The sequence below is a fragment of the Rhinopithecus roxellana genome, chromosome 11 (assembly GCF_007565055.1).
Source record: "Rhinopithecus roxellana isolate Shanxi Qingling chromosome 11, ASM756505v1, whole genome shotgun sequence".
NCBI lineage: Eukaryota > Metazoa > Chordata > Mammalia > Primates > Cercopithecidae > Rhinopithecus > Rhinopithecus roxellana.
In genome coordinates, this window is record NC_044559.1 from 110,628,147 (window position 1) to 110,642,340 (window position 14,194).

A 14,194-nucleotide genomic window follows, 5' to 3' on the forward strand; every position below is an offset into this window, starting at 1 on the left:
TCCTTAAAGACTGTTGAGAATTGATGAAGCTATTGGGAGATAATGCTCCATGGGTCTCCCTTGTTCTGCACATCTTCCTGATTGACTTTTGTTCCAGACTATCTTTCTAAGGGTGTTGGTGAATAGCTTTGGCAAATAATATAGTGTCTCTCTTGCTGCTCATTATACTCTTTTTTTTTTTTTTTTTTTTTTTTTGAGACAGAGTTTCGCTCTTGTTGCCCAGGCTGGAGTGCAATGGCGCCATCTCAGCTCACTACAACTTCCACCTCCCAGGTTCAAGCAATTCTTGTGCCTCAGCCTCCTGAGTAGCTAGAATTACAGGCATGCACCACCATGCCCGGCTAATTTTGTATTTTTAGTAGAGATGGGATTTCTCCATATTGGTCAGGCTGATCTCAAACTTTCAACCTCAAGTGATCTGCCCATCTCAGCCTCCTAAAGTGCTGGGATTACAGGTGTGAGCCACTGTGCCTGGCCCTTGCTGCTTATTATAAAGGATTTGGGTTCTCTAAGCTCAGAGTTCTTCTGTAACACAAACCACTGCATTGGTGGGCATCCTTCTGGGTCTATCCATGTTTTCCCCATGAGACTTGGGAGCAAGGAGATTTGACACAAATAGCCTGGCTTATGCTGCTTGCTGTGCTGTGAGTAATAAAGTCCTTTGTTTCTTACCCAGATATCTCATGTCTCATTCCAGCAACAATAAAATGGGCAGTTAGCTTGCAAGTAGGATAAAATCTCAGACCCTTCACAGTTCTTGACAGAAGTATAGAAGATAGGGGGTTTATTTTCTTATATACATTGGTCAAATCTGTCCTCCTCCTATTGAAAAATAAGGCATATGTGTTGGCATCCATTGGAATAACATCAAGCAGATCCATCTTAGAGCCCAGAGAAACCAGGAAAGGCAAATGCCAGGGTGGGAGTCTCCCCTGAATACTTAGCTAAGATGCCCAGGGATTATACTAAGTAAAGTGAAGCCTTTCCATGTCCTTATCCTCAAAGTGCTCATCGTCTAAAGCAAGGGTTGACCAACTATGGTCCATGAGCCAGTCTGGCCCCCCACCTATTTTAGTAGATACAGTTTCATTGGTTAGGTGTTATCTATGGCTGCTTTTGTGCTGCAATAGCAGAGTTGAGTGGCTGCAGCAGAGGTGGAATGGCCTGCAAAACCTAAAATATTTACTCTGTGGCCCTGTAGAGGGATCTAAAGAGAGAGACAAATGCATGAAGAATGAGGAATTCCCTTAAAACATGCTAAAGGCAAACAGAACAGAACATTACATGTGCATAGAATAGAGAGCTACACACACACACACGGGCGTGTGCGCGCACTCACATATACAAATGCATATGCCACCCCCCACCTGTCAGTTATATGCATGGTCTTATTTCACCCTCACAACAGCTTTATGAGACATGTAGGTTGGAAGCATGGCCTCTGAAACCAAACTATGTTTAAATTGAAAGCTTTGTCACTTACTAGCTGGACAATCTGGGGAAAATTACTTAACCTCTCTGTGCCTGGGTTTTCTTGCTTGTTAACTGTAGGTAGTCCTACCTATGCATCACAGGATTACTCCAAGAGTTGAAACTACAAAGAACAGCCTCTGGCACATCGTAAACAATATATAAATATTTACTATTATTTTTCCTTACTTTCCAGAAGACTAAACTGAGGGAGAGGTTAAGTAATTTTCTCAAGGTCACACGGCTAGAAAAAGTGAGAGACAGAACTTAATTTCAGCTCTGATTTTAAAGAGGTGCTATTATATTGCTTCTCAATAATAAAGGCTTATTGAATTTTTTATTCCTGCTATTATATTAATTCTCAATAATAAAGGCTTATTGAATTTATAAGTAAAATCACCACAGGAAAATTTCTTTACCTTTTCCAACAATGCTTTTTATTTTTTAAATTGTGATTTGTGGTTTATTTATTGGTAGATCCTACAGGTCTCTTGTACAGTGTGAATTCCACAAGAACTTTATTTGAATTCACCATATTAATATATTCCCACCTGACACTTTGATGATTGTCCTTGGAAATGAAGTCCACTTTTATTATTAAATGAATTATATTCATGGTTTTAAAATGATAAACCTAAGCAAAGCTTTTGCTAGTGATCTATATAATACTACTCAGGTAATTTTAAATAAAGAATAGGACTTTTAAATATTAATCCCTAAGTAAGTAACTTGACACTATTGTATTGCTCCTAGAATATACCAAGAACAGTTATATTTTTCCGTATAGTCTTTAATAAGTTCATCCTACCCCGTGTTCAGCTGAGTTTAAAAACAAAGAGCAGCCGGGCGTGGTGGCTTATGCCTGTATCCTGGCACTTTAGGGGAGGCCGAGGTGGGCAGATCACCTGAGGTCAGTAGTTCGAAACCAGCCTGGCCAACATGGCGAAACCCCATCTCTACGAAAAATATAAAAATTAGCTGGGTGTGGTGGCAGGCGCCTGTAATCCCACTTACTCAGGAGGCTGAGGCGGGAGAATAGCTTGAACCTGGGAGGTAGAGGTTGCAGTGAACCAAGATGGCGCCACTGCACTTCAACCTGGGCGACAGAGGGAGACTCCGTCTCGAAAAACAAACAAACAAAAAAAGAGTATGTAAATAACAGCCTCTCTCTAGATAGTTCTAAGGAAAATGCACCATCTCTTGAAACCCCATTCCTCATCTCCAGATTGCCAACTGTGGCAAGGGAATGCTGTAAGAGATATCTTGCTGAGAGACAAGTTACTTGCCATTAAAAGTAATGACAAAAACCATAATTACTTATGAGGTGGGAGGATCACCTGAGCCCTGGGAAGTCGAGGCTGCAATGAGTTATGACTGTGTGACTGTGCCACTGCACTCCAGCCTGCATGACAGAGTGACCCTGCCTCAAAAAAATAATAATAATCCATTTGATTTTACATGTTATTTTGAGCTTCTGGAAAAGTATTTTTCATGGATTAAGTCCTGCTTCTTTGGCAAGGAAATAATACATTTGATGTGTACTTATTAAAAGTATTAAACACATTTGATGTGTACTTATGAAAAGCACAGCACAAACTTGAATTCTCATTTATGATGCTTGCTTAAAGATCAAAGCTTGTGAAACAGATTTTATTTAACTGTCCATTTTCCATTTAATTAATAGCTGTTTTTAAAAGTTAGATGTTAATTTTAATGAAATGTTTTGATCTCCAGAAGTGGAACTCTGGCTTTTGACTCTGACAGAACAACTACAAGTTACTTTATATAAATTGTCTTGAAATGTCACAACCACAACAGTTGTCAGGGTTTCCAGTGTGTTTAAGGGAAACTCAGGATTCTGACTCAAATTTCTGTAGTTTCAGGTATTACCCCGTATGTTTTGGGTCTAGTTCTGACCAAATTACACGTTATTCCAGGCCAAAGCATGTAATTCCTGAAGGAGATTCTTAGCACTTTTCCCTCTCTCTGTAGCAGCTGAGGAGATCTTGTATTCCAGATGGTGCAGGTACAAAATGGAGGAACTTCTGTCAGCCTGGATCCTTGAATGACAGTGTGGAACCGAGCTCCCTCTATTGACCTGTGTTTGATATGTAGTGTGATAAAAGACCTAAGCCACCGAGATCTGAGGATTGTTTATTACCCCTATAGAAAAGTTGTTGTCATCTCCGTCTGTTTTCCAAGTGTATTGTCTTTTTCTTATTGATTTTTAGAAGATCTTTGCTTATTGAGAATGTTAACATTTTGCTTGTTAAATATGCTGCATTTTTCTCCTTGTCAATAATTTTGCTTACAGTGTGTTTTGCTGACAGGAATTTAAGAGTTTTATGTAGCCAAACTTGTCATATATGTTCTTTTATGACTTCTAGTTTTTCTGGCATAAATAGAATCTCCCTTGTGAAGATTATAATTTTCCCAAACTAAATAGGCTATCCTTTTTCCACTGGGCAAAAAAGCTACTTTTAACAATGCTAAATCCTACCTCTATGTATGGATTTGTGTCTGGAGTCTTAATTTTTTAGAATTTTTATGCCTGTACCATACTAATTTGCTTTGTATTGCTTTTTAATACATGTTCTGATAAGCAAGACAATTCCTCTGTAGTTTTCTATTTCAAAATATTCTTAGTTTTTATATACATTCATTCTTCTAAATAAATTTTGCTGTTTGTCAATTTCAGAAAAGAAATGTGTTGGGATTCTGATAGAAATTATACTAGTTTTATATCTTAATATGGGGGACTGAAATCTTTATACTACTGAATTTCCCATCAGAGAGCATGCTATTCCTAGAAAGGACATCTCCATTTATTCAAATCTCATTAAAATGCTGTAGTTTTTCTTGCATAGTTCTTGTTAAATTTATTTCCATGTATTTTATAACCTTTGTTGCCATTGCAAATGTATTGTCTTTGTATAATTGGCTGATTTTTAAATTTTATGGCTCTACATTTAAACTAAGTAAAACAGAAGAAATGAACTTTGGAAACCTGTATGAGAATTAAATTTAAACTTTATCTGTTCAGTAATTATCTAGAAACTAGTTAAAAGAGACATTGTACAGAATTGTCTCAAAGAAAAAAAAAATAATCTTTGGTATGCACCAGATTTTAAAAAGTGGTATGTAACCGGTCCCTATCCTGGTGGCTCTGCATAGAACGTTTGCCTAATTCCACTTTGATGTTAGGGCCTTGGCCTGTGAAACTTCTTTTCAGAACTTACTAGGAGGTTGGTTTTTGACGATGTAATTTTCTATGTTACATTTTGCCATCTCTATGAATCTACCAAAGAGAAATTCCCCTGATATTTGTTTCACCTGAGAAACTGGTCTGTGCTTTTATCTAGCAGATCCTAGTGTAAATCACATAATGGATAACATTTCCCCCCAAAACTGGCTGCCAATGAGTACAGAGTCAAATTCCCATTCATCTCTAACAAATGCATTGCATTTTTGTGAATTCTCATCTTTGGATCCAAATCTTATTCCTGCTTTGTTGGACTTTCCTACACTTATGCCTGTATTTCATTTATTATTTTTTTTCCTTCTTATATCCCATGGATCTTTGTAATCTAATTTAAATACTTTCTGGATCAAAACAGACCTGAAAGTGCAGAGAGAAAACCTACAAATAGGTTTGTATCCTATAATCTGTGCTCTAACTTCATAAAACTCTATGATAAATATAATTACCACACCATTTGAAATAAAGAAATTTATTCTGAAATAAAGAATTATATTCTTTGAAATTACAAATTAATGCAAGATGATCTTAGCTTTAATTTCTAAAATCAAATTCACTTTAAAACGTCTTCTAGGAAAATGACTATACAGGTCAACACTGGACTTTAAGCATAACTAAGCAATACATACTTCATGAGATCACCACATTAGTAGTTTCGGTCTTATTTGAAATGTATATTTACTCCCCATTTTGTGCTCAATACTGAAAACACAATTTCTCAGCAAAGATCGCTCTACCTTTATGCTTCAAAGTTTTCCAAAGAATAAGAATTTTTTAGTTATATAAATGGAAAATAATATATTGATGGCCCAGCATTAAAATGTGGAAGAGCACAGTAGAATTGTTTTTAGCTGAAGTTATGTTTCCAAGCTAACACAGACAAGATGAAAACAAAAACATTTTATGGAAATGTACTTTAGAAATATTTTTAATTCACTATATTAAAGTGTTTTTAATGGAAACAAAAATGTTTAGAAAAGAATTTGTAATACTCAAACATCTGTATTTATTCTATCTAAACTATCAAAATCTTAAATGAAACTGAGACAAGGTGACTGCAAATACTAAAAAGTCACTGAGTTTGCTTAACTGAGCGTGCCTGAAGCATTCTGGGCACAAAGGATGACAATCATGAGGCCACAGTGTTGTCCTGGGTGCAGCAGCTGAGTGCTACATGTGATCCCCAAGTGACAGAGGTGCTCCTCAGGACACAGTGGGTTGGATGAATTTCAACAACAATCGGCTTTCTGTGAGGGTCAGTGAGTAGCAAATGACCTAGTAAGACAGAACTCTTGCCAAAAGGCTGAAATCAGAAGCACAGCAAAGTTGACTCTAAGTTTCCTAATTTCTATGCAGAGAAAACATTTCTAATGCTTTTATTTAAAGTTTTTATTTAAAGAGATAAAATCAATTTGGAGAATGTCATAGAGAGTGTACACAGTGAATTTCTTGTTTGAGCCTCTCTTGTATTCGTCTGATGGCTTAAAGGAATCTGTAAAGATCAGCCTCTCGACTTCTCAACTTCATCAGTCCACCTGGATGGAACATGAGGTCAACCACGTACACCTCAGGAGCGGGGAGGCCCCCAAGCACTCCCTTCCGAGATTCATTCTGCAGCATGACTTCATTCCACGCTCTACCGTACTCTCCGCGAACCAGGGAGCAACCAATGCCAATTCTATCTGCCAGAGCCTGCAGGAGAAAACAAGAGATCAACCAAGGGTGATGCGGGAGAGGGGCGGGGAATATCCTGTTTGTAATTGCCCACCTTGATTGAAGGTGAAATACACAAGTCTTGCAAAGAAATGTTTAGATAGGAGGCTGAAAGATGTGGACTACTGGTATATGGGCCAATCAAATGTGACAAATTCCCTTCATCAAATGTGATAAATTCACTCAAGATTCTGTAGATGCAAAATCTCTGTGTAGGTCCTGCTGGGAAGTGACCTTTTTCAGGTAGTAACACTATTGTATCAGATGAGGAAGGTGGTTGGAAAAAAGCTATTCTGTACGTTCTTGGCACTAGTGCATCTATCCATCTTTCCAAACTTCTGGGCTCTCTCTGGCTGTAAAATGCAGTGGGACTGAATGGAGGCATCACCCTGGGGTGGGGGCTCTTTCCAGCTAAACTATTCTGCGTGCCATGGGGCAGGAGCGGCAGAACTGTGTGTGCCTGGTCCCAGGGCTCCTTGCTGCCACCTCACCAGAGACTGCTTAGGTTCCTTGGAAATTGTCTCTTCAATTTGCCTTCTAATGATTCCTGATTTTGAGGTTATTAAAACAAAACATCTCTAATCTGGAGACTACTCAGCCACTTTATAGTGAACAGGAGAACTGGCTCAGTCTGCCTGGGTCTGGATTGTAGCCCAGATCTGAGACCGACTAGCCGCGCACCACAGCAAGGGCCTTGGCATCTCTGGGTTTCTATGGCTTCATCTGAGAAATGAGGGGAGCAACAGTACTTTCTTCATACAGTGTTAGGAAGATGAAGTCAATTATCTGTCCAGTGCTTACAGCAGCGAACACCAGCAAGGCTACATACTCAGTTAATACTACATAGCACCAGAAGGCAGGAATTGTGTTGTTTTAGTACCCTGTGTGTGTGTGTGTGTATATATATATGTGTGTGTGTATATATATATATGTATATATATATAAATTTATTGATTACTTACAACATAATGACTGCACTAGGTCACTCTGTCTTGGGTGGACCATGATGATTAAGACATGGTTATCATTTTTAGAGCCTTGCATTCTACACAGACCTACTGGTAAAGAGTCAACTATAACACAAACAGTATCTGAATGTATGGCACTCATAGTTCAGTGGGGTAGAAAGACAAAAATAAATATATAATTATAAGATGTTTCCAAAAGTAACACTCCCTGTCAAAGCCTTGTAAATCATCAAAACAACCAACCATGTAGAATAGATGCTATTGTTTTCCCCGTTTTATAGAGGATAAAACTGAGGCCTCATAATTCTCCCAAGGTCACAGTATGTGGTGACCAAAAGTGAGAGCCAGGGCATCTGTCTCTGGAGTCTGAGTTTTTAATGTCAGGGTAATAACTGCTGCTGACTGAGGTGAAGCAATTCCCATCTGAAATTCCCTGTTTTCTTTGTGAAGTGGGCACAAGGTCACCTGCTTAGAGGGGAGCAGTGCTGATGGAAGAGCTTGGCAAAGGGCAGATGTGGGGCCCAGTAGCTGAAGGAAATAGGAAAAAGCCTGCCACTAGGAGTTGGCCTATAGGAGTGGCCTGTAGGTGGCATGTATGAGTGAAAAGGACAGACAATCAGAACAAGGCCTGGTTGGCAAGGCAGAGGGTGGAAGGATGGAAGGAGAGGGAATGGGGGAAATTAGTGAGTGAGTGAATTACGAGGGCTGTGGTCTATTTGTCTATCCTGCCTAGGGAAGAAAGTAAAACCAAACAGGCCAAAAAACTGGAAGAAAATAGAGGAGATAAAGAGTATATATAGGAGGGCTGAAGGATTTAGGAGGAGAGGAAGGATAAGATATTTTATCAGTGAGTATTGGTGTTCAGAATTTCAGTGGTGGGAGATTTCTGGGTAATTAATTGTATGACTCATTTGAGATGTGAGGGTAATTCTGTTTGGCATAATGAGCTTAAGATGCCTGTTATGAACTGAATGTTTGTGTACTCCCCCAAATTCATATGTTGAAGCCCTAATCCCTAATGTGATGGTATTTGGAGGTGGGGGTCTTTGGAAGGAGATTAGGTTTAGATGAGGTCATGAGGGTAGACCCCACGATGGGATTAGTGTCCCTATAATAAGAGACAGGAGAGCATGCTTGCTCTCCACCATGTCAGGATACAATGGGAGCCTTTCTCTGTCATATGAGGATACAGCAAGAAGGTGGCTGTCTGCAAACCAGGAAGGGAGCCCTCACTAGACACTGAATCTGCTGGTACTCTGATCTTGGACTTCTCAGCCTCCAGAACTATGAGAAATAAATCACTGCTGTTTAATCTTCCAGTCTATGGTATTTTGTTATAGCAGCTAAACTTGACAAATTCAGTGCCTATGAGACACTCATATAGAGCTAGCCTGGATATTAATGACATACATAGATCTGGAATCAGGGGAGGTTTGAAGGATGAAGGACATGATCTGTAGATTTTAGGTATTTAGGTACTATTTAAGGCCATATGAAGGAAAACCTCACCCTGCGAAATGCATAAAGGGAGAACAGAAAAGTGTCTGGGTCAGAACCTTGAGGAACCCCAATATTTAAGAGAGACCTGGAGGTGTTCTCCTATTATTTGACCTATTAAGCAAGGCAGACAATAAGGAGATCACTAAGGTCCTTACTGAGAGTGGGAGCAAAAGCCAGATGACCGGGAGTTAGGACAAAAATGAGAGGTGTGCCAAAGAGTGACAAGGAGCTAAGATGATTCCGAATTTTGACCAGGAATGGGAATTATCTATGGGTAGAAGCAGTGTGGTAGGTCTTTTATTCAGGTAGGCATGGGCGCAAATTTCAGCTCCACCTATGGTTGACCTCGGATAAAATTATTTCTCCAGGTATCAGTTTGCTCACCTTTAAAGCAAGGGTAGTAATTTCTATATTTGGCATTTTTGAAACTCTTCACAATTATAGGTAACAAGTCCCTGGCATATAGTTCAAAATGACATTAGTCATGGTAATAGGATTTAAGGTAGTAATTGTAGCTATTATGATAAGAGCTTTATATTTTCTCTTTATATACTGCAGAGTTAAGCATGTTTAGATTTTAAAGGGGAAAATAGCTAAGAGAGAGAAGAGAGTTAAGACAGGAGAGAAGCAAGAATTGATAGAGCAGGCAATCCAAGAGAATAGGAAAGGCTAGCACTTAGATAATAGAATTAGCTTGGAACTGGAGGCAAGATGCATGTGAATGCAATGATGTTTATAAGTATTTGGGAAAGGGTAGGAAATTTATGCATTTAGTCTATAGTTCACATTTTCCCAGCTTCTATTATATGCCAGACACTGGATATAATGGAGCAAAAGATCACCCCCTCTCTTTAGCCTGATCCTTCTCTGATGTCCCCATTTCAGGGAATAATGCCATCATTACCAGTTGCCCCACTCAAAGCCCAGGAATCATTTTGTTCTTCTCATGGACTCTCTCACACCACACCTAGGCAGTCACCAACTCCTTTCGATTATGTCCTCTAAATTCATTGGCTCTTCCACATCTACATGTCAGGATTTAGTATGGATCAACCACTCTTCTTGCTCGGTCACCTTCTAACTGGTTTTCCTGTTTCTAGTCTTGCCCCTGCTCTAATTCATTCCCCATTCTGTTGCCTGAACAGTGGTTCAAAATGATGTTACCCCCTTGAAAACTTTCAGTGGCTACTGTTATATTTTAGGGTAATAAAATAATGCCCAAACTTACATGATGCATTATGATCTAGCATTCACCCCTCCTCTTTTCCTCATGCACGCAAACTATTCTACCTTCCTCAAATAGACCACTGACTCTCATACCTGTATTATTTTGCATAAGATGTTTTCTCTGTTTAGAATACTCTTGTTTTCCTTCTTTACTTGATGAAACCCCATGCAGCCTCTCATACTTGGGTTATATATCAGCTCTTTCTCTGGAATTTTCCCTGACTTTACTTTGGAAGCTGCAAGTCTGGTTTAGGTACCCCTTGAGTGCAGGGACTGTCATTTTAGTATCTCTGTACTCTCAGGCCCTAGCAGAGGCCCTCACCATAGTAGGTGTATGGTCACTATTGAATAAATATGCTTCTAGTAGTCTGGTGAATATATAGGCAGGTATGTGTGTGTATGCATGTATATATTCGTATATATGTATGTGTATGCTTGTATATATGTATATATACACATATGTGCCAGATATAAATAAATCTAAATGGTAGAATTAATAATATTCAGTTAAATGTTAGCAACTGGCCTACTCCAATATGATAAAGACAAAGCATTTTTACTTAACGGCAAATGAGGCAAAATACCTTACACACCTTGAAAAGCAAAGCTCGATGGTAGAAGATTCCTTTTTTGACATGTCCAATCGGTATGACATTGGATTTAAGTTGAAATTTTAGTTCACTTATGTGAAGTTCCCAGCTGAAATCAGGTATTTTCTCTTTTGTAATCTTACCACCCATTTTTTCTGCCACATACCTGTGTCAATTACATTGAGATCAAATCAGTCAATTTTAATAACTCAGGATGCTTTGAGTGTAATTACATGTAAATATACACGTAAAAATGACATTTGTGGTGATTTTCATCGTGCTTTATTTTTGAGAAAGTACTTACCATAAGTAGGTCAGCATGTTTACTGTATGCAAACCATCATATATAAACTGAAATTCTAGCAATTTCATTCAATTTGAAGGAGAAAATGAGTGCTAATTTTTTCCAATACTTATAAAAAGATAAAATCAATATAACACTAAATACCAATGCAGTTTTAAAATTTTATCTTACTCTTGAAAAGTATTTTTAAATGTTTTAATCTGAAATCCAAGGAAGGAGTTGAACTAACATATGGTTCTTCTTTCAAGGAATTTAAACTCAGAGACAAGACAAACACCCAGAAAATTGTCCCATTAGATTTATGAACATTTTCAAGTTTTATATTTTTATGTTTTCTTTTAAAATTCATTTTAATTTAGAGAAAGACATGATGTGACTTAACACTGAAGTCAGAGGAGCAAGGAAGAAGAGGGCAAAGCAAGAAGAAAAATAAAGTCACAGATCTGCAGGCAAGGCAGGATAAACATGGTATACTTTGCTTGTGTATTTCTCCTAATATTAGGCTCTCACTGAAGAAGTCAGTAAACACACCTGCAATACCCTTTGTCTATGAAGACCACTACATTCTTGGAGTAAGGGCAGAATTGCAATTTTTATTTTAATTTGTATTTATAAAGAGAGATGGGAGTCTCACTATGTTGCCCAGGCTGGTCTCAAACTCCTAGCTTCAATAAATCCTCCCATCTTGGCCTCCCAAAGCACTAGGATTACAAGCATGAGCTAGTGTGCCTGGCCCAAATTGCGAACCTTAAAGAAATTCCTCTTGCTGCATGAGAAACCAAGCAAAGAAGAACAATGGTTTAAAAAAAGAAAAAAAAAAGAGAGAGAGAGAGAGAGAGAGAGAGAAAGAGTTGGGGATAAAGCTGCTGAACTGACTGCAGTTCCACCAAGCCAGGGGTACTCTAGTGAATGCCAAGGAACCAGAGCCATGAGGACATATCTCTGCCTCTCTCTGTATCTTGGTGTGGACTCAGGTTAAGATAAGACAATTATTTGAGAATGATGGAAAGTGTTACTGATAGAAACAAAGCATGAGGAGATTTGACATGTTCACATAAGCCAAGACAGAGTTCCGCTTGAGCCATCACTTCTCAAGGACATCAGGAACATTTCAGTAGCCAAAAATGTTCTCTTCCAGTTCTGGCTGACAAAAAGGCAATGATCTGGCAGCTGTGTTACTTGCAGTTGTCACATCCGGGTTTCATGATAGCAACTCACTGCTATTTGGAGGAGATGCAAGCTCCCACGGAGACCGCAGCTGTTGCAGAAGCCAGCAGCTTACATACTGAGTGGTGTCATTCACGAAGCCTGTCCTCACTTCTGGTGATTCCTAACCCCTTAACAGCTACCGAGTCAATTTCCAGCCTTTACCTGGTGTAATTAAACACTCTAATGAAGGAGACAACTTCACTGGCTTATACAGAGCCCTGAGCCTGCCTAAGCAGCCATTGTTTAGAATGCTGACACCCCACTTAGAGAAACATGAAACATGAAAGATCAGAAACAGATCAGAAAAAGAGACATTGGACATTTGTATTAGAAAATTTATCAGTTTACAAATAATTCACAGTAGGATTCCTTTAACTTATGAACACCCCATCCACCTGAGGGATGATTTAATTTTCAAACTTTTGATTCATAACTTCTGCAGGAGCACATTGAAAGATGCTTTTCATGGTTTAGCTGAAGAAGATGACAGGCATTTTTCTTGAAGCAATTTCCAGCTCCTATCTCTGATTCTTAGTGAACATATGACCTAAATAGAAATTGAGGACTTTTCCAATTCATTGTGTTTCTGTGTCGGAGTCAGAGTGCTGTAAGCTTCAATTTTATTTATGGTGTATTTGTCTAAAACATGGCTAAAACGTATATGTCACTAAATTTTTTTCCGAAATTAAAAACACATATATACATAGACAACTTACTTTGCAAGAACCTCAATCTGTTCCTTAATATTGGTTATGGGCAGTATTGATTTGGTAACCTCATACACGTACATAGAGAAATCAGGGTCAGAGGGAGGACACCATTCTTTGTCAGAGCTTCCTTCACTCACAAATTTTGGTACCGCCATAACCTCTTCCTCCTCTTTCACTTTTTCCTCTTCTTTTTTTCCTCTGCCTTTCCTTTGAAAGTAAACAAGGGCAATCAAGATCACATCTTCTGCTAAACAAACAAACAAATGCTCTTGGATTTCTGAGAAGAGCATCACAGAAATAAGGTACAGTGAACCCTTGAGCAACACGAGATTGAACCGTGTGGATCCACTCCTATGTGGACTTTTTTCAGTAAATACTGTTGGCCCTTCTTATCCCTGGGTTCTGCATTCCACAACCAAATGTGACGGAAAATATAGTATTTGTGCTAAGTAAAACCCACAGATGCAGAGAGCTGACTTTTCATATACGTGGGTTCCACAGAGCTGACTGTGGGTCTAGAGTATGCATGGATTTTGCTATCTATAGGGCTTCATGAAACCAATCCCCCATTGATACTGAGGAATGACTGTATTTTATACACACATAAAGTTTTCAAATTTTCATTTTCAGTGACAATTGGAGAATTTCACAGAGTCTCTATTATGCAGAACAAACTAATTTTCAAGAGAACATTGTGTGATTGATATATATTATGAAAATCATATATTGGTCTTCTGCACAATTGCCTAGCAAGGTGTCTGGCACATGGTAGTAGGTATGTAATAACATAGTTATTGAATTGGAAACAATTAGGTTGCCTCCTCAGAGAGTCTAAGCCAACTACATCATCTCTTACTTCAGTTAAGACCCTCTGCAGGAATAATATGGATTGCTATTTTTAAGAAAAATTATTCAAAACAAGGAAATAAAGAAAAAAAAAGAACAAAGACTCATCCAAGGTTTATCTAGAGAAATGTACTTAGTTTAGCACTTAATAAAAATGAAATTTTAATTAAAAGTTCTGGCCTTAGAGAATTACTAGTTAACATGTATATTTTTACATGTAGAGATGCAAATAATTTCTGTCCAATGGAAAAGATACTCTCAAAGGTTACAGTTTATCCTTCTATTGAATTCCACAATTCCCCATGCTGAACTAAACTTAGCCCAGTAACTGGAAGTGAACATCAGCACAGACAGAGAAGGCTCAATAAGATTGAAAAAGAAAGAAGAAAAAGAGAGAC

General features: G+C 38.4%; 1 protein-coding gene across 3 annotated transcripts in view; it reads right to left on the reverse strand.

Moving 5' to 3' along the window:
* Positions 1-5,182: 5,182 nt before the first annotated feature.
* The window catches only part of ARMC3 (armadillo repeat containing 3), a 123,982-nt gene continuing 114,970 nt past the window's right edge, over positions 5,183-14,194 (reverse strand). For 2 of the 3 annotated variants that reach the window (XM_010367561.2, XM_010367559.2), the window contains 3 exons: positions 12,957-13,157; positions 10,731-10,893; positions 5,183-6,421 (listed from right to left, as the gene is read on the reverse strand). In XM_010367561.2, coding sequence (XP_010365863.1) covers positions 6,212-6,421; positions 10,731-10,893; positions 12,957-13,157 — 574 coding nt within the window. In that variant the 3' untranslated portion in view covers positions 5,183-6,211. The remainder of the gene's footprint in view (positions 6,422-10,730; positions 10,894-12,956; positions 13,158-14,194) is intronic. The other variant, XM_010367557.2, reaches the window with a different exon arrangement.